Source organism: Atractosteus spatula, chromosome 13 (genome assembly GCF_055471065.1).
Source record: "Atractosteus spatula isolate fAtrSpa1 chromosome 13, fAtrSpa1.hap1, whole genome shotgun sequence".
Classification (NCBI taxonomy): Eukaryota; Metazoa; Chordata; class Actinopteri; order Semionotiformes; family Lepisosteidae; genus Atractosteus; species Atractosteus spatula.
Window position 1 is genome coordinate 6538239 of NC_142718.1, and position 27826 is coordinate 6566064.

At 41.4% G+C, this 27826-nt stretch overlaps 1 protein-coding gene across 3 annotated transcripts in view; it reads right to left on the reverse strand.

Moving 5' to 3' along the window:
• Positions 1–27826, reverse strand: part of bmpr2b (bone morphogenetic protein receptor type 2b) — a 168415-nt gene that overhangs the window by 15852 nt on the left and 124737 nt on the right. For 2 of the 3 annotated variants that reach the window (XM_088931446.1, XM_088931448.1), the window contains 4 exons: positions 14963–15070; positions 12565–12656; positions 10551–10781; positions 7762–7876 (listed from right to left, as the gene is read on the reverse strand). In XM_088931446.1, the coding sequence (XP_088787572.1) occupies positions 7762–7876; positions 10551–10781; positions 12565–12656; positions 14963–15070 (546 nt within the window). The remainder of the gene's footprint in view (positions 1–7761; positions 7877–10550; positions 10782–12564; positions 12657–14962; positions 15071–27826) is intronic. The other variant, XM_088931447.1, reaches the window with a different exon arrangement.

A 27826-nucleotide genomic window follows, 5' to 3' on the forward strand; every position in this document is an offset into this window, starting at 1 on the left:
CAGGTGTGGGAGGTAGCCGGGAAATGACAATCACACCATGCACCTGCAGGAGAGCCCCAGCTACCGAGAGAGACAGGCTGACTGTCAGGAACACGCTATTATATGAAGCAGCAGAGGTGCTGACATCTTCAAATGGAAGGAAGATCCTAACTAGACAAAAGAAGCTTTTTGAGGAATAAATAAAGGAGAGAAGATGCACCTTTATTCTTTCCATTGAAAGACTGGAGTTGCCGTTCCAACATCCACTCTCTAACAATGTCAAAACACGTTCAAATTGAAAAATGAAACGTAGCAAGTCACAGGCCGCGTGGCTCTGCAGAATATCACTGCCCATACCCCTTATAGGAGTAGTCGAACACTCGTTTTGTTAATTTAGGGCGTGTGGTACATGAATAGAAAAGAAACGGACATATCTAAGTATGTAGTGCTGTCTGCAGCACTCTCTTCAGAGGAATAGAAATCGCTGCCCAGGCATTTTTCACAATGAGAAAGTATGATTGGGTAACTATCTGTACTGATGTGATGAATCTTAAGTCAAACTTCAGGCAGGAGCACCTGTAGTCGATAGTGCTGCTTGATGTTACAATTAGAACCGACTTAAAACCGATTAAAAAAAACAGGCTGAAATCTGTCGCAGGAAGGAAAAGTAAGGCTTGCAAAAGAAAGCCGTACAGGCTAATTTGAGCAAACTTACTGAGGATATAATGTGCATCTGAAAAATCAAGCAACAAATAAGGACCATTTCAAATCGATTTCCGTTCATCCATCCCCTGCAATCTACTGATCCTAGTAACATTTGAATCAAATGCAAAAACAGTGTAAACAATGTCAACAATTTCAACAATGTCCACATTAATGAAATATAAAAAGGGTGCTACAGGGCCACGGTTTCACTGTAAGTTAACTGAATTCCACATTTAAAATAATAATTAAACTGCACTGTCCCAGAAACCTCTGAGAGTTCTCTACTGACATTCATCGATCAGCGCAGAGGTCTTTTGGCAGCAACTTTCCTTGATTGTTGCTCGGCACAAAGATACATGATGATATTCTAAAGTGCTCGAAAACAACAGAGTTGACCACATTATTTTGCAATGCAGCAATGCAAGATAAAAGAAAGGAGAGAAGCCTAACATCCTGGAATGGTTTTGAAAGGTTTGTTTGCGTGTAACGACTTGTTCGGAGCTTCAAAAGCATTGTGCGAGTTTGTGCATCGCATCTTCTTTAATGATTGTGTGCATGTTTCCACAATGTGTATGTGTGTGATATGTCATAAAGAATAGTATGCATTATTTTTACTCTTTCCTATCAATAGCAATGCCTTGTCTGATCTTTTTTTTTTTGCAGTAGGAAACTGAGTGAAACAAGACAAACGAACAAGCTACAGGAGTTTTAGTGTACGACTATCTACAAGATCTCTGACGGCATATGTGGTTTAGTAGTGGTGTGCTGGAAACCAAATACACTGAGGATGTCACGTCGCAGGTTTGAAGCATTTTGTCCCTCAGGAATTTACCAAACAGGCAAAGACCAGGGGGTTTCCCAGATATAAAAACAGGTAAATTGCAAACACATGCAAGTGAAACCAATAAAAAAAAAAAAAAAACAGATTTTAAAATGTCACTTAATATAACGTGTTTCTTGGTAAATTTCTCGGCATAGGTCTGTCATATGGTTCTCCTACCACTAGAGGGCAGTCAATAAGATAAGATCACTTTATTGGCCACTTTCTTGCATTAGGAATTCCTCTTTTTCACATACCCCAGCTTGCTTTCCGTGAGACACACAGACAGGGAGAGAGAAGCTTGGGGTCAGAGCGCAGGGTCAGCTATTGTACGGCGCCCCTGGAGCAGTTGGGGTTAAGGGCCTTGCTCAGGGGCCCAACGGAGTAGGATTCCTCTGCCGGCCGCGGGATTTGAACCGGCAACCTTCCAGACACAGGCGCAGATCCTGAGCCATAGAGCCATAGAGCCACCGCTCCGCCCTTTTTTTTAAGATAAATATGCCGAGGAACCATACTGTCGTCCTCTGTAAACGCTCAACCCATCCTGTGTTGAGAAGGCCTGTGGTTTGATGACCAGAGAGCGAAATTCCTGGCTGCTGAACCATGGGAAAAACGGTCTTACGAACATGAATGTGAGTAGGGAAAAAGACATGCTGCAACAATCCGATAAACTGGTTCCATGAGGCCAAAAATAATAAAGAATATTTTCTGACAACTGGGTACCGGTTATGACTACATTGATTCTAATACGGTCCATTAATTATTAGTCTTATTGTGTAATACATTATCTCTAGCCAAACTATTTCCTAAACCAATCTTGTAATACCATAGCAAAAATGCAGTCCCTTAGGTAACAGACCATTTGCCATCAAAAATGCTATCCTATTTCCAGATGTCAGTGCGCTCTGTGTGGTTTATAATTACATTTCCTTAAATGGGAAATTCACTGCAAAACAAACTATCACAAACTGCAATTCTGTGCCTATTACAGTAGGTCACGCCATGCTTCAGAACACTCTGCCAATGTCAAGATCAGTCATTCTGGTGCTGGACACTGCGGTTCTCTTGGACCTCACTTGTATTGAGTGATACAGTCCAGACACATGCTCAACTTTTTAATTTGTGGACACATGGAAAAAGATCAGTGTAGAAAAAAAACATCTTAGGCTTTCTCATAATTACCTTAATACTAGGCCCACTTCTTAACTTTTTTATGTCTATACATCTAGAGTTGAGATGAAGTTGCCCTAAATATACTGTATGTGTTGGAGAGGTCAGATAGATCTGTCCAGAAACATTAGAGGAGCGATAGTTATCTTTTAAAAATCAATGGGAATACCTCAGATTTGGCCAAAACCTGATCCTACTGCACATGTATGCTTACTCCAGACTTTACTGGAACATGCTGAAGTCTTTACATACAGTAAGTCTAGATTATGCCAACGCCAATAACTGCATTCCTGAATAAAAACTGTTTGGTGTCGAAAAACCATGTTAATGGCCTGGATATAGAGAAAATCAAAAAGTTATAAAATGTGACATTTGTCATTAATTATTAATGAGCTGGTGTCGGCTTAATATCAGATTTCATTACATAACATTACTACAACATGAGCAAAAGGTATCTGGGTGAACCTTATGACTCTTTTACTGCTGTGTTCATTAGGGCAGATCAGGTGGGACTCGAGCCCTGGCTGTGAACGTAGGAAGAGTATCTCTGAGCCTGGATTGCAAACTAGACTGGGCTTCAGGCATGCTATGTAAAGAAAGGACAGGATTGGTTTTAGAAATGGAAGAGTACACTTAATTGTTAAAACAAAACACTCGTAATGAAAAAAAGCTAACAAAAGAATACTTCAAAAAGGATATTCAAACATTCCACAATTACATTATTGTAAGGCAATCAAAATCTTACGTAACCTTTTACAATCCTGTTAAGACAGGAAACGAATGCACAAAAAGGATAAAGGCTATTTTGCTCAGAAATATGATTAATTACTCCATTGTACAGCACATTAACATTATTCTTCTTAACATAAGCAGGACTCATTTAAAATTAGAGAGTACTATTTTAAGGTCTTAAAAGGTTTGGTTTTTATGCTTTCTGACTTCCCGGCATACTGCACTTAAAGATATTTCACTTAGTCTGTCTCAAAGCTCAGTTTCGACTTGAGAACAAACTAAGACAGTGACATCAAGCAACAGTTTAAGCCACTTAAAGAATATGCAAAAGCAGCCTTCCCCCTACGTACAAGTCAGTCCAAAGAGTCCAGGTCTTTAAAAAGTAAGATTTCAGTGCAAGACACCACCTGTGTGGAAGGTGGCTAAAGTCACCTTTGTCTTCTTAGAGGGAGTCTACAAATTCATTTTAGCCCCAGTCTTGAGTTTTGGACGGACACGACACACTATCAACTATTTCAGGCTAAGGAAAAGCTCAAATAACTGGCAGAAATTCAATTTGCATGCATAAGTCCATCTACAATAAGGAAAATGATTGACAGAACATGATGAGCTATTGTCATTGATCCTCCAGACTTATTGCAACTACCATCATCATGTGAGAAAAAGAGCTGATGGTGAATTACTGTTACTACTGTTCTCTCTTTGGTCATGAGTGCATGGCCGTGAATCTACTGTTCCTGCAAAAATTCTGTGACATAAACCAACCTTCTCCTTCGAGAGAGCAAAGGGAAGGCAAGTTCTGAAAAAAAAAAGCCTGCCTTTTGACCCCTATTGGCGTTGAGACTTTTCAGCCCCTGTGTTTCTACAATAAAAATCGATTGTGATGCATTTCTTACCATCTTTTTTCTTACCAAAATGCAAATTACACAGTGTTGAAAACTTGGATAAAGCAGGTCTCCAGTCTTATTTCATAGCCTTTGGATAAAGTATCTCCCGAGTTGAGTAAGCTCAAGCTGACATACAAAAGCACTGTAAAAACTACTGTTGCAAGCAGGCAGCCTTGACCTAGATAAGCACACTTTCTCCCCCTCGTGGATTTTGCAAGCCTGACATCACTTGTGGAGACGCGGCTCACTGGGCCACACTGGGCCAATGTGCACTCTTAACTCGCGCTACAGCTCCGGACACAGGACCGCAGAGGCAGTGGAGTGCGATTCCTTGAACCTGCAGGACGGCCTTCAACAGCTTCCTAAACTTTTTTTTCCTTCCTGCAAAAGATCATCAAGTGTGTGCCTGTGGTCCAATCCATAAGTGTACAAGAGGAAATTATATTTGACAGTTTTCAAGTTCAGGCTGTCAACATACAGTAAATTGTTTCAAGAACGAAACAGGGTGAATTTATAAATCAGTGTGCCTCAAGTAGCATAAGATCTGAAATGCTACATAAGCCTATTACAGTGCAAGACAGCAATATACTGTACACTGTGCATTTCCAATACATTTACACAGCAATGCAAGCTAGGGACCTTACTATGAAATAGAGCAAATGTACAAGTGCAATCAATTGCATGTCATCCATTCAGGATACACATCTTAAACGATTTTCAAATATACAGGAAACTTTACATTTGCATGTGCCAAAGTAAAGATACCAAAATTGTGATGTACAGTAACTGACTTATGTGAGACACTTTCTGGGATAGCTTAGCTGACGAGCGTATAGTTTTTCCTAGTTGACCAGGCAGTTGACAGTCTATGAAAAAGGAAGTCTCCATTTTTTATTTCACTTCATCAGTTGTACCGAAAGGATCCGGCCCCAGAGGTCCTAGTGTTGAAGCAGAGAAGTCTGGAGACAGAATGTACTGCCACTATTTAGCTGATGTTGGCTAGCCTTCTTTAAATCCTGAAATGTACAGTAAACCTCAGATTTCTCCTTTTGGCTCTTGAGGCTGTTTGTGGCGTTTGCTTTGAAATAAAAATTGTGAGTTTTCACTCCCCTGACGGCCGCGTCATTCTCATGTCTTAAAATACAGTACAGTAAATACTAGCAAACCTAATCAGGAATGACTAACAACATATCTGACATCTCAGATTTGAGTAAGGGTTTTCAAACTGCATTGCACGATAATCGGGTCTACCTTTACAGTCTTGCGTCAGGGTGTTCTGAAATTTTAAAGCATAAAACAGCTTCTTTTACCATACTTTTCTCTCCAAAAGGCACGTTTTCCACAAACGTACCAGAGCCTTTTCCCTTTATCACGGACTGCCCTTCATATTTCACTGCCAGTGATAGAAGCTTAGGGGTATAGACAGCTAACACAAACAAAAAAAAAAAAACCTTAACCCTCAGAAACACTAGCGAGCCTTATGTTTTCAAAATAGGTGGGACTGAGCCGCTGTAGCTCTGCTTGGCTTCCTTTTAAACTGTCCGAATACTTGGCAACCGCACTGAAACAGCCACTGGACTAAGCTGGCATTAGACAGAGGGGTAAGCTCTTTCTTAAATGTGTCGTGTTGGCGGTATATTCAAAGAGGACCTCGGATTACAGCCTTTCAAAGGGAAGGACACATGCCCTCACACAGATTCCGGGAGCTGACTGCGATTGTCTTGAGCGAATGCTGGCTGTTCATCGCTCCCCTGAATGAGAGCGATGGCTCAGTATGGCCTCTGTCCAGGAGGCTGTGATGTGCTCAGAATGAGAAAGACGTCACGAGAGCGCTCAGTAAAGGGCTTGGGCTTTCCCACTTTGAATTCTGGTCACTGTGCCTTCCCCTTGACACTCTGGGGGAGTCAGGGGAGTCTGCTTGAGTCACAAAACAAGGAAACTGAATAATATGCAAACATGTTTCAATTCCAACCACTGACGCCTCTGTGAACGCACTTCCAGAATGTGGTTAGTAACAGGAAAATATTTCCACAATATTTTACGCTGGAGAAGGTTCCCCCCTTTACTCTTTTCCTACTTCAAAAATGAACACAAATGAGGGGAATGTAAAAGTGTAGCATACATTTTTGGATATCACGGAGCTGGCATTAAAAAGTGAATACAGTACTTCAGTCTCAATGTTTTTTAACCCACCCAACAGGACCCTTCACTCACTGAAAGAAAAGTTTGAGACATTCATTCAAATGGGTTTTTAGGAATTCTGTCTCTACTGTCTGTTCTTACAGACAAAAAAGCAATACTTGCAAAACAATATCTCATCTGTAATATTTTACGGAGTTTATAAGATGACAATTACTAAGAAATAAAGCAAATGTTTTGAAAGTCAAGGATTTTTCTTTTAAATGATTTTTAAAAATTATTTGACAATTACAGAAAGACTCCCATCCAACACAGTAAGGAAACGACCACCTTTTGGTGAAAATTAGGCATTAACACATCTCAAAAAAATAGAAACAAAGTATATTTTGTGTTTTATTTACATAATCGGAAAGATAAATCAACATTAAATGCACCCACTATAATATCAAAAGCATCCAATGTGTTTCATTTTACTTACCTTACTATGAAAAACCACCCAACAAAAAATAAAGTGTTCTTTGTGTTTTGTTTACTGAAGGCAAATCAATAATACATGCACACACAGGACTGCGTCTGGTCAGTCTTTGCTGGACTAATTCTAGAGCAGCAGTATGTTTCTGTCAAAGTGTTGACCTCAACTGTATACAAAATTCTAAATGATTTTTCCTAAGTTTAAAACATTCTTGACTGAACGAACTTTTAACTACATATTCTAACATTTGCCTTTTTTTATGACTTCCCCAGCTGTGCAGAAAATGTAAATGATGTATCAAAATAAAAACACCTCAGACTGTTACATTAGCAGCTTCTTCAACGTCAGTGTTTCCAAACTTTAAATTAAAAAAAAAAATGCCGTGTGAATGCTCTGCAGTTGACAACATTAAAAAATACAAGTAATAGGTTTATTCCATGCTGAAAAAAAGGGAGAAAGAAAACACAACGTTTCGGCCGTGAAGCTTTCTTCAGGTGTGAGCAGCTACCCACCTGAACATTAAAAAATGTTTTATAATAAACCTGAACCCCTCACGAACCCCCAACCCCCACCTATGAACTGGCTTCATCACTCTGCTCTCCTCCCCACTGATAGCTGGTGTGTGGTGAGCATACTGGCGCTCTCTGGCCGCCGTCGCATCATCCAGGTGGGGCTGCACATTGGTGGTGGTAGTGGGATTCCCCATTACCTGTAAATCGCACTGAGCGGAGTGTTTAACAAATGTTAAACGCTCACTGCGGAACTGAAACAACCTTTCAATAACCAGACCGGCCAGCGATCAGTGATGGTCAGCCTCTCCCAGTAAGCCCGTGCAGCGGGGTGCACATGTCCCTCACCTCCTCGCAGCAGCTCGGTGTGGAGGTAGGCCAGCCCTCTCGTCACGGAGTGTGCCAGGCGACAGGAGCTCACCCAGTCTCCAGACTGCAGGCTGAGGTAGCGGCACAGGGAACCCTGAAACACAGACACGGGGGACACATCAGCATTCCCAAATCCCACCCAGGACTGGGATCGCACTTCAATTTGAAGAACTAATCAAGATCACTTAACCGATTACCGCCTTCCCAGAAAGAACACTTCCAATGGAAAGGATTGAGAGACCAAATGTTGCCTGCCCCTATACCAGGGCCACGATTTTAATGAGAAACAGCTAGATGCTGGCACTGAAAACAGCCTGTACGCCAGACAAAATCTTGGAATAGAAACCCTTTTTCTGCTTTATGAATGGCTTTACTGCTCTGATAAACAGTGTAGCTACGATGCATGTTTCTAGGCTAGATGATCACTGTAAATAACAATGTGTTGTCAGCTGACTCAACTGGTTAAAAAAAGGATTTATATTTTTAATTATAAAGTTAATATTGCTTTTAAGATTAGAAAACTTAAGACTGCACAGGCAAAAAATGAGCCAAATATGTGATCTGATGGAAATAAGGATCTGGAAGAAAGGACTTTTAAGGTCTCAACATTAGACAAGAAAAAGGATTTAAAAATAGAATATTTGTGGCACCAGATCAAACTACGATGTATTAACTAATAAATAATAATGTCCTGCATACTGCATTAAAACAGGAGGCTTCAATGTCATGCTGCAGTCTTGCTTTAATGCATAAAGAGCCTGAGGAATTCGGTTTTCTCTACTAGATAGTCTGGCACTTCAAGAAAGACACCAGAGGCAGCTAGTAATTATATTTGCTGTGGATGCTGCATGATGTGAATTACAGGATTTTTGCTGTCATGCAAGACCTGTGCAGAGAGTTATTTTAGAGGGATGCCAGAAAAGAGAAGCACTGTTAACCAACAGTGCCTGCTGCTTTTCCCTCCTGAGGAGTGAGCAGTACTGTTCTTCAGACAAAGTCACCATTCGAGGATGTATCTTTTCCCGACATCTACCTGAATCCTTTACCGTGAAATACAAAAGTGATTTTTTTTTACATAAAGCAATATATTTAATTTGCAAGGAATGTTTCGCAGATGTGTCGACATAGGTAAAAGTGAAACTTTTTTTTTTAAATACGTGTCCCAATCATGTGTGCTACCGTGAAAAAAAATATGCTGGGCTACTGACAATTGTTGTATCTGTTCAGGACCTATGCCTTACGTCTTCTCTGCTAGCAGATTACCATATTCCTGCGAGAGACATGCCATGATAATGAGGCACAGGTAGAAAACAGTCACCCTGCGTTCTTATTCTGCGAACAACGTGCCTGGTAACTTGCACAATCACACTCTACTGACACAGCCTCCTCATTAAGAAGTACCCAAGGCACTGAGACGCATTTTGAGCACTGCGGAGCGGTGCCGCAGCCTGTGTGACACTCCAGACACTTTGCTGCATTCTCCTCTCCGCTCTGCTTTGTGTGTGGCCTGAACGCCACCACCCTGCAGCGCGGAGCTGCGCTTTCTCCAAATGAATCATCCGCAGGGTATTTGGAATTGTTGGTGCAGAAGGATTTTCTCAAGGTACAAGCCAAAAGGTACTGTACGAAGGTACGTTCGTTGTGTGCGGTGCATTTAAAAGTTTTAACCACCCATTTTTTTTTACCTTAGACCAAAAGGTCTCAGATTTTCAGCTGACTTTTGTCAAATAATACTGACTGGTATCACTGCGCTATAATATCAGCAATAATAAAGAATAACAGCTTCCTTAACTACAGATTTGTCTAACAGATGCAACATTGTAATTTTGCAAAAAAGGCACCTTTAAATAATTCAAAGCATTATTTTAAGACTTTTTAACCCAGGTCTATGGAATAAACCAAAGTCTCAGATATATTGTACATAAGAATGTGTCATGTATCTCCTTATGCCCTCCTCCCAGCAAACCTTTCTATTCATGGGGATGCGGTTTAAATCCATCGCCTCTATTATTTTTTCTTAACGAAAATTATACCGAAAACGTTCGGCCAAAACGACTCGTTTTTCGTTTTAGTTCACAAAAACGAAATGCTCACAAAAAGAACCCACAATGACAAAGACTAAATTGCTTAGCACTTTTGTTTGAGGGCATTGAGACGAGGCAAAACGACCCATTCGACTTAAACTCATGCCGAACTGAATTTTCGTCACATCAGGGTCACGGTTTGTGTTGGTTTACTTTATGTCTGACAAACAGAAGGCTGTCTGTAACCAGTACAATCCTAGTGCTGAGCCTGCGGACTGGGCATAGCCTACTACTGTGCGAGAATTGCAAATATCGGGGTGTGCCTTTCCAGTCAGTCTTTTCCACACCTCATGTCATGAATTCTTATTGTTTGTTAATTGACTGGTACCCCGATAAACCATGAGATGCATGCACTAGACTAATTAAATTAAGTATTAACCACCCTTCATGGTCTGAATTTGTGATTGCACAAAGTAAGAGGTATTCCTAAATTAAAAGCCACTGCTCACATCCAGCTCACGGGAAGATGAGCTCTGGCCTTTGTCCACTTGCAGTCATTCAAATGATTAGACTTTTTCTACTAACTGGACTTTCAGGTCTGTATAGGCCATATAGGGTTGAAACACTGAAAACACCTGGGCTAGGCCTTGTTAAATTTGGTGGGATCAAAAAACCGAAACAGAAGACACCAGGGGAGGCGTGTTCCCTGCCTACTGCAAAGAAAAAAAGGCCCTGGGCACTCACGTGGGGGTAGTACTCCATGACGAGGAGATACTCCATCCTGCCCTCGGTGGTCAGCCTCTCGTCGCCCACGATGAAGTGGGCGATGTTGTCGTGCTCCATGAGGGGCAGCCTGTAGATGTTCCTCTCGTTGACGAAGTTCTGCCGGTTGGTGTAGTTGAAGACCTTCACGGCCACCGGGCGCTCGTCCAGAGAGCCTTTGAAGACCGAGCCGTACCGACCGCGGCCTATCAGCTGGTGGAACAAGGGGAAACCGGGGGGGGGGGGCAGGGTTAGCTCGAATCCCTCCACTTCCTCGTGCGGGAAAACTCCGCTTCATGAAAGCACGTACACTGTAGCTAGTATAAATTTGGTCTTTTTGCAGATTTAGATTTTTTTCAAGAATCCATCATTATGGCACTAGTAAAATAATGTTTTATATTTAATGAGGAATACAATTTAATACTATCATGTTCAATTTAAGAGTTATGATTACTTTTATTTATAAAGCACCCTTCCTTACTCAAGGATGCTATACATAGTGATAAAGAAAAAAGTAAAATAAAAATAAAGAAGACGAGCATAGAAGTCTATACAGATAGCATGTAGGGCAATCAGACATACTGTAGGTCCCGGTAAAAAAAAGGGAGTTTTGAGTTTGGATTTCCTATTAGGTCCTCTTTAGTCAGAAATAAGAGTGCAGACTTTTAATCAGGAAGTTCCATAAAGTTCCGTGTGCTGAAGTTGCACTTTAGGGTATTTCTGAAATCAATGAGTGCAGAAAAAAAGTCTCTATCTGCAAGCCGATCAGTTACAGGCACCATTTATCACTGGTGAGTACCAGCAGACACAGGTATATTCCAGGTGCAGAACTGAGAACCACTGCATCAATTATTCAGAGCTATAAATCTGTTAGTCAATGATTTAAAAACTGCCACTGTCCCTCCCCAACATATCATGATGAAACATGTATAACCACATGTTTTTTCCCCCAAAAGAAAAAGACGTATATCTGCCGGATGATTTGAAGTGAGATTATGAATCCAAAATGTTATTTCAGAGAAGATTAAAGATATTGACATACTTTTTGTCTTGTTATACATGCAATACAGAAACAATTTAGCATATACACATGGTACACTAATATCTAACACCATTTAACTTGTATACCATCTGCAAAAGAGATCAAGGTCACATGACCATCCTTCACACCTACACAGTTATGAAAATGAAACGGAGACACACTGTTTGCAACGATACATTTGAGAAGTCACAGTGTCATCATGTACTGTGACTCCAAGCCTGTAACAGTCAAGGGTGACGTACTTAAAAGTTTAAAAGTTCAATCTGTTTTCTTCTTGTAGGTCTCCATGTCACTAAGCCCCTCAGGAGTACACTTGGACCCATATTTCATTAGAGTTGGCCTGGATCTTCCAGTTCCTCTGCAATATCAGCCTTAAAAACACTCCGAACCCCAGTGGCTAATAAGCACGGAGGAAATGCAGGAAGTGGATTTTGGTGGGGCAAATTATTACGAATGAGCAAAACTTGGAAAATTGACAAAACACCTTCCAAATGTTTTTTATTCCAAAAGCAGAGGTCTGCACACATCCATCTGCCACTAATGGCTCCCTGCAAGGGGCTTACAAAAAGACATGACTGAGTGCTGTTTCGTTATAAAGACAGAAAAAGGTATATTCCATTCATCCATTCTTAACTGCTTCTTCCAATTCAGGAACTCCTCCAGTCCGCTGCAGGTCAGACACGAACGCTCACGACAGGGCCAATTTTCCCAGAATACAGTTAGCCACCAGCATGTTTTTGGACTGTGGGAGGAAACCGGAGCAACTGGAGGAAACCCACACCTGTCAATTACTCTCTTCTTACACTGCTGATGGGGCTAACGTATCTATGGCTTTTTCAAAAACCCAGGCCAATGACATGCCATGTATTTTCTGAACATCAGATAACAAATGACGTTCATCGCCGGTGTTAACAAACACCAGAGGAGAGCCATCGCAAGGCTTAGTGCGCTTACCTCCAGGAGTTTGAGGCTGTCCAGATCCAGGGAGGGCTCGGAGGCAGCCGCCTCCATCATGTCCATGTTGTGGAGGCCCTGTTTGCGGTCTCCTGGGGGGAGAGAGAGAGGCAGCACAGGATCACTGTAGAGGTGCAGCCATGTGGCGTCGCGCAGAAGGCCGACACTTCTTCCACTGTCACAGGTTTAAGGCAAAACTACATGGAAGATCATGTCCTCTGAACGGTATTCATTGCAGGCACTGCAACAGTCAATAGTCACTGTATGTGCTAAAAGGCATTTAATACAAGAATTAAAGAGGTCAGTGTTTTATACAAACACCCCCACTTTATTTTAATACATTTTTTTTTGTGTGAACCTGAGAACTTCTGCCATTGACATCAAATTTTTCCAGATTTGTAACATTTTTCATTACATTTTTCACCTCTTTCACACTTTGCCACTGCAAACACAGGGCGGGTCATGAATAAAGAAACATACTTCAGATGCCAAAGAGCTGATGAGTACGAAAGTATTAGCACTCCCCTTGACAGTTCTGTTTCATGCCAGGGGACTCGGAAAATGATGCCCTTTTCGGCGCAGTATTGCTTTCTGCTTTTTGGATTTTTGGATTCATCCCTCACAAGTTCAAGGGAATTTCGGCGGATGAAAGATATTCTTCTCAGAATGGGCAGCTTGAACTTTCTCAAAGCATGTACGCAGCACTTACGCTGCCCAAGGCAAAGTCTAGGCAACCCATTACTTTGCTGGAGACAGTTGCTTTGGTGTCCTGTTCTACATCAGAAACTGAAATATTTAGCAGTACATCTGACCGCTTAATTCACCTTCTTTACCATCTTGATTTCAAGAACCCTTTCTTTTTTAAAATGAATACGCTAGGTGAGACTTCATGGCTTTTTCCCCCATTACCTATCCACAGGATACCATAGGGAGTGAAACAAGGAACTGAAATGTTTTTATTTTGAAAGGAAGGTGCTTTTTGTTTTTTAAGGTACCGCAGGAGCTTTTAAAATGATTGGAATTCAGCAAGCGAGGCAAGCACACACTTAACCAGCAGGGTTTTTTCATCTGATTTGTTCCCCAGTTATCACTTGCAACTGCACCTTGGACAGAAATAATGAGCCGATGAAGGTACGTAGTTCGTGTCTATTTTAAGATCAGTAATGCGTGGCTCTAATGGTATAGAGCCCCACGACTCCTGCCACATCCTAGCCGGAGTTAAAAATGTTGCCAAAGAGGCGGAACACTGAAAGGGCGCAACCGCAGCATGGAAATGAGCTGGCAGGAGGCACCAGCTGCCCTGATGTTTCAGTAAAGGTGAAGGAAGAACACCAGGGGTTACGTCCCCTGTCCCCGACTCTGAGGGAATCCGGTTTATAACCATGGAGGGAGGAGGGCCACCCAGGGCTTACAGTTTCTGACTCTAGTACCATGATGGAAGCCAGTTGGCATTGACATCATATTTCTGAAGTTCAATGGCGAGGTAGCTGCAGTAATTACAGCCCCAGGGCCATGCCACATTAAAATGAGCACCCGCAGGTTGCTTATTACTGACAAAACGGCAACCACAACACACAAAAAGATACACACTGGTATGTGGGAGCCTTGCCTGAACCAGACTCTAAGAATACTGGCATGAATTCAAGCGAACAGGAACTGTGGTGAAACGCAACCATTACAGGGGAGTAACAAGTAATAGGTTTATTCCACGCTGAAAAAAAGAAGAAAGAAAACACAACGCACCTGAAGAAGGCTCCATGGCCGAAACGTTGTGGTTTCTTTCTTCTTTTTTTCAGCGTGGAATAAACCTATTACTTGTTCCTTTGCAGCCTACGCATGCTGACGCAGCTACCCACCTCAACCATTACAGGGGAGTGCTCATTTTCATACGACAGGGGGTCTGTAGCTCCTTCCCCAATTTAAAACGCAACTCTCCTGTACCAGACCCAGCAGCCAAGGTATAAACATTGAACATCTTTTGGAAATTAAAGAAAAATGAAATGAGAGCTTTTGGTTCTTGTTTAATCTGATTATTTAATAGAGTAATAATGTTTCTGTGTAGGATTAAACCGAGCATGTGAAGGAAAAACCCAGTGTGTTTATCTGCTGCTGATGCAAAGGAAATAAGATCGTATCCCAATGCTTATGGTTAAGGATCTTCATTATTATGTCTGCCCATTTATGTGCAAATTTGGACACCTTTCTCTCAAAGCAAGTGGATCAGGTGTACCTCAACAGCTGTTACAGATTACAGAACTGCCGCCAAATTACAGCAGATGAATACTGAACCGCTTTATCATGTGGCAACTAATGTTGCTGCCACTAGCAGCGTCTTGCAAGCTAGTGCCTTAAGGATGTTACGATTCCCCACCTTCTTGAGGAAAAAAGTTGTTCCTACCTGTCAGCATCCTGTAGCCAAAGAAAAGAGCCACAATGAGGACCGCCACTACAGAGACAGAAGCCAAAGCAATGACGATGGTCTCCTCTCGGTACAGGGGCCGGGGATCTGCAAGGAAGAACATGAAGAATGCTGAGAAAAAGATTCATTCCCGCAGGAAAAAATCAAAAGACTTTGTGTGACATACTTCGTCACGTTGTGTAATTTAGGGGCTCTCTTGCAAAAGGAAAAGCTATTAAATAAAAATAATGAGGTTTCTCTTCAAGATCCATCACCGACTTCACGATGTAAGATAGATTTTTGCCCCCCCAAAGAACTTCTGTGTATTATCAGTGGTTCACGTTCTGCACTATCCGGGAATACGGACTCACTGAGAGTCACTCAGGCGCCCAGAGACTCAGTGGAAACTGGGCATCTTCTCAGGTGAGCTGGCCAGAGTTTAGCCATAACTGCAGACAGAACTTCTCCTCTCCAGCACATGCGCTCTGTGCACTACAAGGCCAAGTGAAACAAATGGCAGGAACCAGTAAAAAAGAGCATCACCTATATTGCTAAGGTCGTATTGAGCACTCCTATTGACTGATACAGTGTTTCTAGCATGCAATCAAGATGTGCCATTTACAGTTTAAAAAAAATGTCATATTAAGTAGATCAGGAAGTTAAAAAAGATCAAGAAAGAATTTAAGACGTTCCAGACTGCAGGTGTCTGTCTTTTTCTTTAGGAGAGCTCATTCCCCTAATATATCCCTGATCAGTTTATTCTAATCTTCATTATAAAAAAAAACTCTAAGCTGAATTTAGGCCTTACTCTTCTTTTATATGAATTTTCTGTCTTCAAAATCCTCTGCCGGTGACTCAGTCTTTTAAATGACCAGTGTCCCATCACATCAATTACCCTGAGGTACATTATGTCAGGCAGTACTGCATACATGCAGACAGGTTGAGATACATTACTAAGAACATGTCTTGCCTTAGGCTGTAAAGTCCGAATTCGATCTAGAGCTCTATGCTCTAGTCCGCCAAAGTTCAAATTCAAACTAAAGAAGCAATTATGATCAAATTAAGTTTTTCTTCAATTTACTGCCCCTTCATGCAAACAGGAACAGGAACCAAAAAAAAAAAACTGCTGCTTGTAAAACAAATTACATAATGTGAGGATACACTGCATGTCTCTTCATGCTGGAGCCCCCTCAGGTATCACTCCCTGCTGGTCCCACTAACCCCTCTTTCAGCAGCAACCCTAGCTTTCCCAGAAGGTCTCCCATCCAGGTACTGGCCAGGCTCAGACCTGCTGAGCTTCAGTAGGTTTTGAGCTGGGTGATATAGCTGCCGCTATAACAGCTACAGAAGGCAAAGAGACTGTACCAGAGAAGCAAAAAGAGCTCAGACCAGTTATTGGGAACGAAAATAAGAAAACAGTCTGCTACCACACTAATCTCATTAATACCATTTCACAGATATTATGCTTAGTCTGCGAAATTAAGGATGAGCATTAAAATGAATTATTTAGAATTGTGTTTATTCAAGAAACACAAATACACAGCTTTCCTTAAGCAAGTCAAGCACCTCATTTCCAGTGCTTATCATACTAGGAGCTGCAGTGCCACAAAGCACAACTTTGATCTGATACAGCAGCTTATGCAAAATACCACCTCTCTCTTTTACCTATGTAGGTCACTTCTTTTTGCTATTAAAGCAAAAAAGAAGACAGAAATTTCATCTAAACACGGAGAATCATACTGGCTGTACGTTTCATTTTTTTGTCTCATAATATCCCACCCTTCACCCCCACACCCTCTAAGAAATACTAGACTTTTAGAGAGGTCGAAGACATGGTTCGCTACTTTCTCTTAAACAACATATTATGTTGCTTTTTTTATGATTAAAATGGAAATTCAAAGTGACATCCATTTAATAAAATGTAATTCCAACCTGTCCAATTCTATTTAATTCATTACAAATACCAGCAATACTCAAGAGAATTGTTACAGCAGTCATTTATATTTAAGAATTACAACTCTTTACGTGCCAATGCACAGACATATTTCAAGATTATGGCAAATCAGCTGCAAATTCTGTCCAAGAAAAGAGGTATTAAAGAAATAAAAATGCTAAGCAATATTAGTAAGAGTCTCCCAATGGTTTGCCATTCACAGGAAAATTGATATTCTGGTCTCCTACTTTAAAATGCCTTGTTTACTGTTAAGCACTTTACATTCGCTTTCTTTATCAAATACCATTCTACAATTAAGAAAATAAGATGTTATATGTTTCAGAAGTCTGCATCTCAGAACCTACTAACAAAAAACTCAGGAAGGAAACACAAATCACAGAATCTGTCTGATAAATGTGTATGTTGTGTTAGCAGTCATATGGGTTTTGCACTCAAATTATTGAGCTGATCTATGCGTGACCTACTTCCTAAGATCAAACTAAAAGTCATTATGAAATTTAGAATGAAGCGGTTCTTCCCATACGAGCACGTATTTTAAAACGTGCAGTGATTTTGTGCTATGTAATCTGAGTTGTTTCAGTTTACCAGTTTGGAATTTTGTCTTGATTATACGGGTGGACTGAGGTCAGAAAACATCTTTATGTTACTGTAAACTGTTACAGAACGTCACAAATATAGAGCAGATGACTACACTCTGCGGTACAATGTTAGAGTGCTTAGCATTTAGGATTACTAGTCATAGTCCTGGGGACCTGGGTCCATATCTGGTCCTGGAGTGCTATCTGTGTGGAGTCTGTATGTTTTCCCTGTGTTTATGTGGGTTTCCTCCCACAGTCCAAAGAGGTACTTGGAGGTGAACTGGTTTCTGGGAAAACTGGCCCTGGTGTGAGTGTGTGCCTGTCTGTGTTTGAGAGTGTCTGCCCTGCGATGGACAGGTGTCCTGTCCAGGGCGTACCCTGCCTTGTGCCCATTGCTAGCTGGAACATGCTCTGGCCCCTGTGACACTGTATTGGATGAAGTAGTTAGAAAATGGATAGATGGACAGACTACAACCTACTTGCCCTTAATGACAGGGAGATCTTCCTGAGGTACAGTCTTGCCCTGCGGATTACAACGCCTGCTTACAGTGAGGAAGAACCTTCACAACTCGACTCAGGAAGCAATTCAAAGGACAGAGAGAAACCGGCCACAGGCACAGAACGAAACTCCCCACCGCTAGAAACTTCACAACAGTACCAAGCAGGGCCAGTGATTAACGATGGAAAAAGTTCCATCGTGAAAGTACTACTGGGTCAGAAACTGCACTTGTTCTCTTTCATTTCTAAAAACGCTCCGGAAACTACAAGGACTGCTCAGCCAGAAGTGTAAACTCATCCCCACAGCCGAAAAAAACTGTTAGGAAACTGCCGTAGGCAACACAGACAGGGAATAACCGGCCAGAGAGGAGAACCTGTACTTTCCCCTCCTGTATCCAAAGCCAGACACATTAAAGCACTATTTACAGACTTGTCTCCCTGCAGGGAGGAAATCGGCTCGGGCTGGGTGGAGTCGACTGACAAAACGCAGGCTTTGAAGATGAGGCTTAGATTCAGACAGGCATGTAGGCAGACAGTCGAGCCAGCCAGACCACCTATTAGAATTTACAGTGCTGGCTCGCAGCCAGCTTTCCTTTCTGCGTCTGAAAGAGGAAACCCTCCAAGGGCTTTGAGGATCTGGGACGCAGCCCAGGTTGGCTCCTCGGCACCTCCAAACGCCTCTTTCGCAGTTGCTGCTGCTGCTGTTATCTCTTTTACAGTCAGGCCAGGAATGCGTCTACTGTAGGGAGGGGACGGGGGTTGGACTGTAGAGATGGGGGGGGGGGGGGGGTATAATGGTTTAAAAAAACCCGATGCAGACAGAAGTGGCAAGTATTTTAATGACAAGTCAGTGCTGCTTTAACATTGCCGAAGGGAAACGGCTGCCAGCGAGCTCTGTCGAACAAGGGCAAAGAAGACGATCCGATGTTTTGATGGAATTTCCGGATTTCAGTTCAAATCAACCAAATCCCTTCCCTCCGCCCTTCAGAGTGGAACATGATTCAGCGTGGCAGCCTTTCCTACCGGCTGCAGGAGAAGCATAAAGTTCCCCAACTGCGGTTGTGCTCTAGTCTACAAACAGCGTAGATAGAGGCGTTTTTAATACGTCTTTTAAGGAAAGTATCTGTGATGCCAAAGGCTAATTCAACGCTGAAAAGTAGAAAGAAAAAAACGACGCACACCACCAACCTGAAGAAGGCAGAAGAGCTGCATTTCTTCTTTCTGGGGAATTAACCCTCACTTGGGCCTTTACAGTCAACACACACAAACACCTGAACCTCTTAAAAAAAACTACTTACCTTTTATCAGAGTATATTTTAAACTTAAAAATCATGTATGATACACGTTTGGGTAAGGCAAGTATTAAAGCACAACATGAAGATGGGAATGCACAACGGGATTCGTAAGAGTGACTATAAAAACAAAGCAAAGGTTTAAAAGCTGGCACAAATCCTAATGAACAAACTAGAATGTTTAGCCCATAAATGTTTGCTTTTAAAAAAGGTGCGGATGTGATTCCAGGAGGAAAACACGGAAGCACTGAAGCCGAGGGGGCACTAAAAGCTTTTAACTTGCTTCTGACTGGTCAGTTCTCGTGAAAAGACGAGAACCACTTCGACTTGCCTCAGTGACCTCGCATCGAGCTCATGTCATTGGCGTCTAGGCTGTATGTACTGTACCTTAACTGCACGAGTAACCGCAATATCATTACTGTGACAACAGCTGCACCCACCAGCTTCAACAACCGGAATATAAATGACAGAACAAACAAAAAAATACTGCTGAATGATCTACTGTATGCCCACAGTAGCCAGCTGGCGAGTCCTGGGTTCAAGTACAGCTGGGAAGCAATTTAGCTGCCGAAAACGCTGATGTGGTATTAAACAAAACTGTGCAGCCTACACACGGCTTTTTTGGGGTCTATTGAAGAAATCCTGATGGGGGGTCTGGGATTGATGTAGTAGCTGAAGAGAAATGTGGTGGACTTCTACTGAGCCTAAGGAAGATGGCAACAGCTGGCTTGAGGTGCCTGGAGGGGACAGTGAGGGGCCAAACAACAGCCAAGCAGGTCAGAGGTAAACCGGTCCTGCCCTTGGGAATCTGCCCTTTCCAGGACACCTGTTCTCTCACACACAATCTCTCCTGCACACCCGAATCCTGACGTTTTACAGCCTCTTCCATTCATGCAGGCTGGGAAGATATTTTATTCTGTAGAGAGGGTGGATTTGAGTGGCACCATGGTGCAGTGGTTAGCACTGCTGCCTCACAGCGCTGGAGCCCTGGGTTCGATTCCAGATCTGAGGATCTGTGTGGAGTTTGCATGTTCTCCCCGTGAGCTTGCCTGAGTTTCCTCTGGGGGCTCTGGTTTCCTGCCACAGTCCAAAAACATACTGGTAGGTTAACTGGCTGCTGGGAAAACTGGCCCGAGTGCACATGCCCTGTGATGGACTGGCGCTGAATCCTGACTTGTGCCTACTGCATGCTGGGATAGGCTCCAACTGTCCTGCAACCCTGAACTGGATGAAGTGGTAAGAAAATTGAAAGACAGACGGATGGACATTATTGAGGATATTACAACGCAAGCACATACACAGAGGTGATGCAAGACTACTTGAAAAAATGGAATAGTATTTTCACTCATTTCAGAATTGTTATAGAATTGATTAATTGTATTATAAAAGATCATTCTAATCAGCAGGAATTAGGAAAGTGAACTTTGATATTAGGATATGTGTATCTATTTGGCATTAAAAGAACGAGACATTTTCATTAGGAAAAAAAATCAGAAGAATAGATTTTGAAAATATGGCACAGACCTACAGTAATACTGGCGTCAAATTTTTCCCCAAAAATAATTCTTGCATCAGCAAGGGACAGGCTGATACAATAAATGGTAAGAATGCGCCTTTTTGCTGGCACTCTGGTATTGTTTTGTCCACAAAGGAATCTGACGTATCACAGGTAACAATTAAGCACTTGATTAGTGAGTTTGATCCTTTTAATGCATTCACATTTTTTCATTTTGCATAAGGATTTACCATCCCACAATTTTGTCCATCTTTAAAATGAAACATCTGACTAGACTCAAGTGTCAACGTTGCATGACATAAGGGTGTAATCAAAAGCAACCGGACGTAAATGGGCTTTAAACTGTGCTATAGCAGGGAGTGGGAGAGGTATCATGCCAACCAGTAATGTGTGCAACTGCACAAAGGCAACAGAGGCTGCTGGGAGTTGATTTTTTACATTTGAATTTAAAATGGTACGTCATTTGTTGAAGGGTGGGCTTAGCAGTATGTCCCCATAACATAATATAGCCGTTCTGCATGTCCAGGTGACACAGTGTATGTGTAGCACATGGTCTTTGACTAGTAATGTGTTCCATCTCCTCTCAGTGATGAGGCTGCTCAGTCAGAGGTAGCAGGGCTCTACATTTGCTGTTGTCTGCGGAAACAAAACAACACTCAGAACTGCTGCTCTCCAGTCTCTCCAGGCTGGAGCTGCGTTGTAGAAACTAGTATTGGAAATACTTTTTTTTCTGCCTACATCAGCTGTCTTGGTTTTTTTTTTTTGCAGGTTAAAAGTGTGACTATGATCTTATTTTCTGACAACTGCTTCTCTGGCTGCCTTGCAGTTTTCAATTAGGCTCCATCAGCCATGACACAATTAACAGATCCCTCAAGTCTCCTGGTTTTTGATCCCTCTTTCTCCTGGAATGCTTTGCAGGGAAACACTCGCACTACTCACCTTCTTATCCCAAGAGAGGTTGGCTTATTAACTGTGACAGGGCATCATCGCTGCCAACTGCCAACTTTCAGGTTTCAGAGAAAGCAACAAAACTCTCAGGAGGGCCACTGTGAGCGAGGAAATGCTAAACACTTGTGTTTTTAAAGAAAAGGGGGCAACACAGATTTTAGACCCCTTACTGTGAAGAGAACAAACAGCTTTGAATCCTGCTGTTCACTGATAAAACCCGTATTAGAAAGCTGCAAAAAGAGCAATATGATTTTACTATGATGGTGGTGATTACATTTCTATATTTTCATCACAATACACTTTCCTACACAGTCTACACTATATATATATATAAAATGCTATGCTAAATTATTCTAATTTACCCAAACAAGCTGATGCCTTTATTCAAAGAAACCTGCAATAATCACTACAGAAAACATATTCAGACTCAAAAACACATTCTGAACTAAAGTAAATGCTTCCAAACTTTGGGAGATTTTTTTTAAAAGCAACTCTGCGTTTATGTGAAAATTATAAATACATACCACTGCACTAAATTTCTGTATAGGATTACCTACTGTATGACCATACACCCTACGTGTTCATGAATGTGAGTATCAGACTTTTGCAGAGATGAATATTGTTCAGTGATCATGCTTAGTAAACTTGAGACTACTGATCAGTTTTTCACTGCTTCATCACACATCAGATCAAGTCAACAGCTGATCAGCACTGTTGATATTTCATGGACACTCACTGCATTTAGGTTGTATAAACTAAAAAGCTGAAAACTCACCATCAAATTCAAAATGCAAAACAGAAGGTGCAATAAAATGACTAATAACCATAGGATCTGTACATTAAAACATCATGAATACCTTTTGGATTATAATTCTCAGAGTGTGAAATAGGGCTGGGCGATATGGCCAAAAACATCACGATAAAAAATTTCATATCAGTCCATATCGATAATTATCACGATAAATGTCAAATCATTATTTCTTTCAAGTTTAAATATATCTCCAAAATATCTCCAAATTACCGAAGTTGAATGACCTTTTCTGTCGACGATGTCATCGTTCTTCGAGCTGGTCGTTGGCAGAACTACATGTGCTTCAGTGTTGCTCATTTCTCCACTCTAACTACAATCCTGTCAGCCACCACCGTGTGGGTAAACACCACCATGTTCACTGCCCGGTCTGCAACACGCACTCGCATATCATGCGCAAAGCATAAACATATATATCGAACATTTGTTAAAATTATATCAAGGAAAATTATATCGCGATAATTATCGTTATCGAATTATCGCCCAGCACTAGTGTGAAACGATACTCAATTTCAAAAAGGCGAAATGCTTAATTTGCAAATGAATTCATTTAAGAGCAATTTTCCAGTCCTGTCCTGTCTCAAAGTTGCAGGACTGGTAAAAACTGAACTTCTGCAGAAAGCGTGGAGAGATGTCTTAGCAAAGACAGCAAACCAATGAGCTGCAGTTTGCAGAGTTGAGGTCAAGTGTTAGAACCCAAACTCAATCCTCAAAGCACACCTAGAAGGGACTCTGGGCTCAACTCCGCAACAGAGTTGATTTTTAGAGGCGATTTTACACTGTGATAGAAAAAAAAAACAACATGACCTTGTACTGTAAGTAAAACAATATTTTCTTTGACAAGCATTTTGCCATTAGGCTACGCAGCTTTCAGAAAGCAGCTAATTTACCACTGCAGTGGTGGATAAATTTGTGATACTGAATTGAAGTAAATGAGTATGGTGCTAAAGTTCAATAGGAAGAGTTTTCATTTTCATTCACCCATCTTTAATATAAAACTGTTTAGTCCAATACAGGGTCACAATAAGTGAGATCCCAAACAGTCCATCGCAGGGTATGTTTTAATTGTCAACGATTCATAACATAAAATATCACTTGATGTAGAAGAGTGTACTTATTTATACAGATGGGCACTATACAGGGGCAATTTGAATGAAGTACCTCACTCAAATGTACAACAACTGCATCCCTGCCAGGATCTGCGCCTTGCAGTTACAACTGCAGGACCCTCCCCAAAATGCCACACTGCTGCTCAAAATGAAAGATGTACCGAGTTTCAGTAAACATGCCTGGGGTACCCAACCAGAATAATCTGAACCAACAACTGTACCCCCCAAAAAAGGATGTGAAATAAAATGTATACAGTACATGACAGTCAAACACCAAATAAACTCAAAATTTATCTCACTCCTTATTAGCTTTACCATATTTGAAAAAGCTTTCCTACAAATAAAGACCTCTGCCAGTTCATATATGGGCTATTATTTTATAATATTATACACAAATCTAAGTCTCAGCACAATGCAACTGCTTTGCAAGGAATCTATTTGGCAGTACCCTGGCTTTCCTCTTCCTCTTGTCAAACAGACATCTTGAATCCTACAAATTTCAAAGCAACGTTTATCTGACAGCGTCTGAAAAAGTTTGGTTTTCACAATGACGCCTCAGCGTCGATAAAGCGATGCCTCTCACAAACAAGCAGGAAACAAACTGCGCAAATGTGCAGCCGCGAACTGAACGCGAGCTGAAGGAAATGGCGTGAAAGAAAATAGGTTTAACGTGATGGGTTGGGAAAAAAAAAGGCTCGGGATTCTAGTCTGTTTACGTGACCAACAGCATTTAATTTGTGTTTTTTTTTTCTTAAGCAGAGGGACAATCGGCCACTGTGGTGTGGTGAACTTTGCGCCCTAATTAGTCGAGATTGCGAGTTTATCGTTCGGCTGGAGTTCCAATTCTGGAACTCGACTGTTTACACATCGTGGAGCCAGAGTGAGACAGCCCGGAGGCACGCAGACTCCCTGCCCTCCCAACACTAAACGGAACACCGGCGAATGACAAAACATTCTTCAGGGCTCGAGCAGCACTGACCATGCATTTTTAAACAAGAACAGACTTCCTTTTTGCCAGTTTTTTTTTCTGATGTTGTCTGATAATTTCTTTAAAGTTACAGTTCACAATTCACTTTTTTTTTTTTGAAGTTACAATTCCGACGGGCCACTCAAAGTTTCCGACAGCCCCACTCGGATAAAGCTGACCCCCAAGGCAAAACCAGATTTTTTTAGAAGACTTGTAAAACACTGTTTTATCAATTAGTTGGAAGACCTTTTTGTTTGTTAATGTGTTTAACATTAATGTGACATTAGGACTGAACTCCAAATTTGAATAATTTCTTGTATTTCAAGAGTTTGTAGTAGAAACAGATGCTGGGTCATTAATAAACATTTTTGTTCCCCAGACAAAATCACAAGTTTTGTCATAAACCTATATTCTTCTGAGACCTGCAAAATATGAAAGACTGTTGGGATTCGATGCTGAAGATATGCCTACATAAGCTGCTCTTAAATTAAATTTTGGCAGGCGGGCCTTAGTTTTATTTATTTTTTAAATCACATTCTTGGAGATTTCCAAAAAATGGAACAAATGTTTTAACCATGGTTTAAGAGTGTTGCTCTCCTATAGCTTTTAAAATAACTCCTAACTGGTTATAAATTAAAAGTAAAATGCAAAGAAACATCTGGTAGCCATCAACAGGCTTTTTGACATATAAGTTAAATGCTACCGGTAAAATTACATGTAAACAGTAATGGGAAGAATTCTAAAACCTAGCAGAATCATCAGGCATTAGAGTTACCCAGCTAGCAGAGGGTTCACACTCATTTCTAAACCCGTCCTATGTTTTTAAGACTCAAAACTATTAAAAAAAACTAGTTCAGGTGGGGAGCTGCGTCAGCATGTATAAGCTGCAAAGGAACAAGTAATACAGTAGGTTGATTCCATGCTGAGAAGAGAGAAAACACAACGTTTCGGCTGTGGAACCTTTCTCACACCGGAAGAAGGCCCCACAGCTGAAACGTTGTGTTTCCTTTCTTCTCTTTTCAGCACAGAATAAACCTATTACTTGTTCCTTATTAAAAAAAAAAACTGTTCAATGAAGGCTTTAATGAGCTTCATTATTTAACTCCTGTGCTGGAATGAAAATCAGAAGAGATCGGGGCTCCAGAAGCCCTCCAAAAGCAGAACGGGGGACCACTAGTCTACAACAGCACTGGTCCAGAGGGAATTCTGCCACTGAGTGGGTGGTCTTCACCAATTCTACTGGACGTACCCCTACGTCTGCAAGTACAATGCTCTAAAACCAGACATGCCTGCCCTTTCCTGGCATTCCTGGCCATACCATTCCAGTGAACTGCGCGTGAACTCTGGATTTGGAGACATTAGCTGGCTGCAGGAAGGAACTGCCCACACCCTCACCCCCTCCTCAGATAGCTGTCTGGATTTTAACCAGAGCTGAGAAAACAAGGAAGGAGGCGAGTGAAGACAAGTAGTACATCAACTATATTAGGAAAAGGACGGGATTACAGTACGCACCATTTACCTTATTTATGTGGGTCATGGAGAAACATTAAACTGAGGTTCTGACTCCTCGGTCATTAAAAATCCCATGACACTGTTCTTAAACATAGGGGGCGTTAACTCCAGGGTTCATGGTCATTTCTACTTTAAGCCTCACAATCTGGCCTCCTTAAACCTCCACCTTACCTCAACCTGTAAAGTAATGTCTCATTTCTTCTCCTGACCTGCTGCGTATTGGTGCTATTGGCAAATAATAGCTGTTGTGTCTCACCCAGGTGGGTACTGCACTACAGCAGAGATCGCATTTTCCTACTGTATATGAAGTGCCCTGGGATCCTTTATGATCAAAACCACCACAGAAATGCAAGTTATTACTAGGATCCGACACAAAGATTTAATAGCAAGAAATTGCCTGAATAATAAGACCAATTGCCAGGAAAATGGCACATGATACAATATAGTGTAATTTATTTACATTTTAAAGCTGCATTTACTTTCAATTTTAAAGACACTTTCAAGTCTTTCATCAATGCAACACAGCCACAATCCTGTTTTCTGCTGGGCCCTTTGCAAATGCTGTTATACAGTATATCGTCTACAACCTACTGCATCAGGTTTTCACAGTGGAGAAAGACTCTGCTGACACCAGCAGCATCAGCTAATTTGAGAGCCTGGGTAATAATTCTATAGTCTGGCTTTTACATCAGAACACCACGCTTCTTTCTTTGACTGGAATTGGGATTCATCTGCAAGAATCTAAATGTAAACCAACACAAACATAGGAAAAACCCCACACTCAAAATCACAAACTATTCTACACCATTTTTGTTCTGTGGTTTTCTTCGTTTTACGAAATCTTATTTAATATTAACGATGTCTTACTTGTGCTAAATAGAGATGATAGACTTTGTAACCCATGCCTTAGTTCATAATTAATATGCATATTTAGTTTCTACATGCACTCGTCAATCAAATCCTCAAAGAATGACCAATAATATTAAGGAAAAAGATCCTGCTAGTAATGTTTTTTGAGGACGTTTAATGCCAATCTCTCACAAATTACATTTCACAGTGTTTACAGTATCATTAGCCCTTCAGCTATTAACTATACTATATACAGAATGCTCTCACACAGCCCAATTTCCATTTGAAAACTGTACATTATAAAGTCTTGCAACTGTGCCTGTATTCTGTGTGTTCTGCTTTCGGCAATCAGTAGGAATGGAGTTTCTGAATAAAATTTTTTGTGCTTCTCCCGAAATGAGGTCCTGGATTTATGGAGCTATAGGACAAAGCCCCCCTTTAATCCACACAGAAGGTAGGGCTCAAAATCCCCACAAGAGAATTTTTTTAAATGATCTCCAACCAATTCGCTACCATGGGAAGACCACCCCCAGAGGGAGGGAGGGCAAGAGAAGTATGCTGTGGGCTGTGCTGGGTTTTAGGACTGTTTCCTAATCTCCGGATGTTTCTCCTTTTTTTTTTTTAAGTGAGATCAGCATTTATCTATCACTAAATATTCCCAGTTGGCGGAAACTCCAACTGTCCCCTTCTGCAAAGGAGAGCCACAGGCTGAATGCAAGCAGTGCCCGAAGGATGCAGCATGGTTATCCCAATCTTTTTCTGCCAAGTGTTGACAGCAGAGTTAAGCATCAAATGTAGCTCCCACCAATAAAACCAATCAATCCCGATAAAAC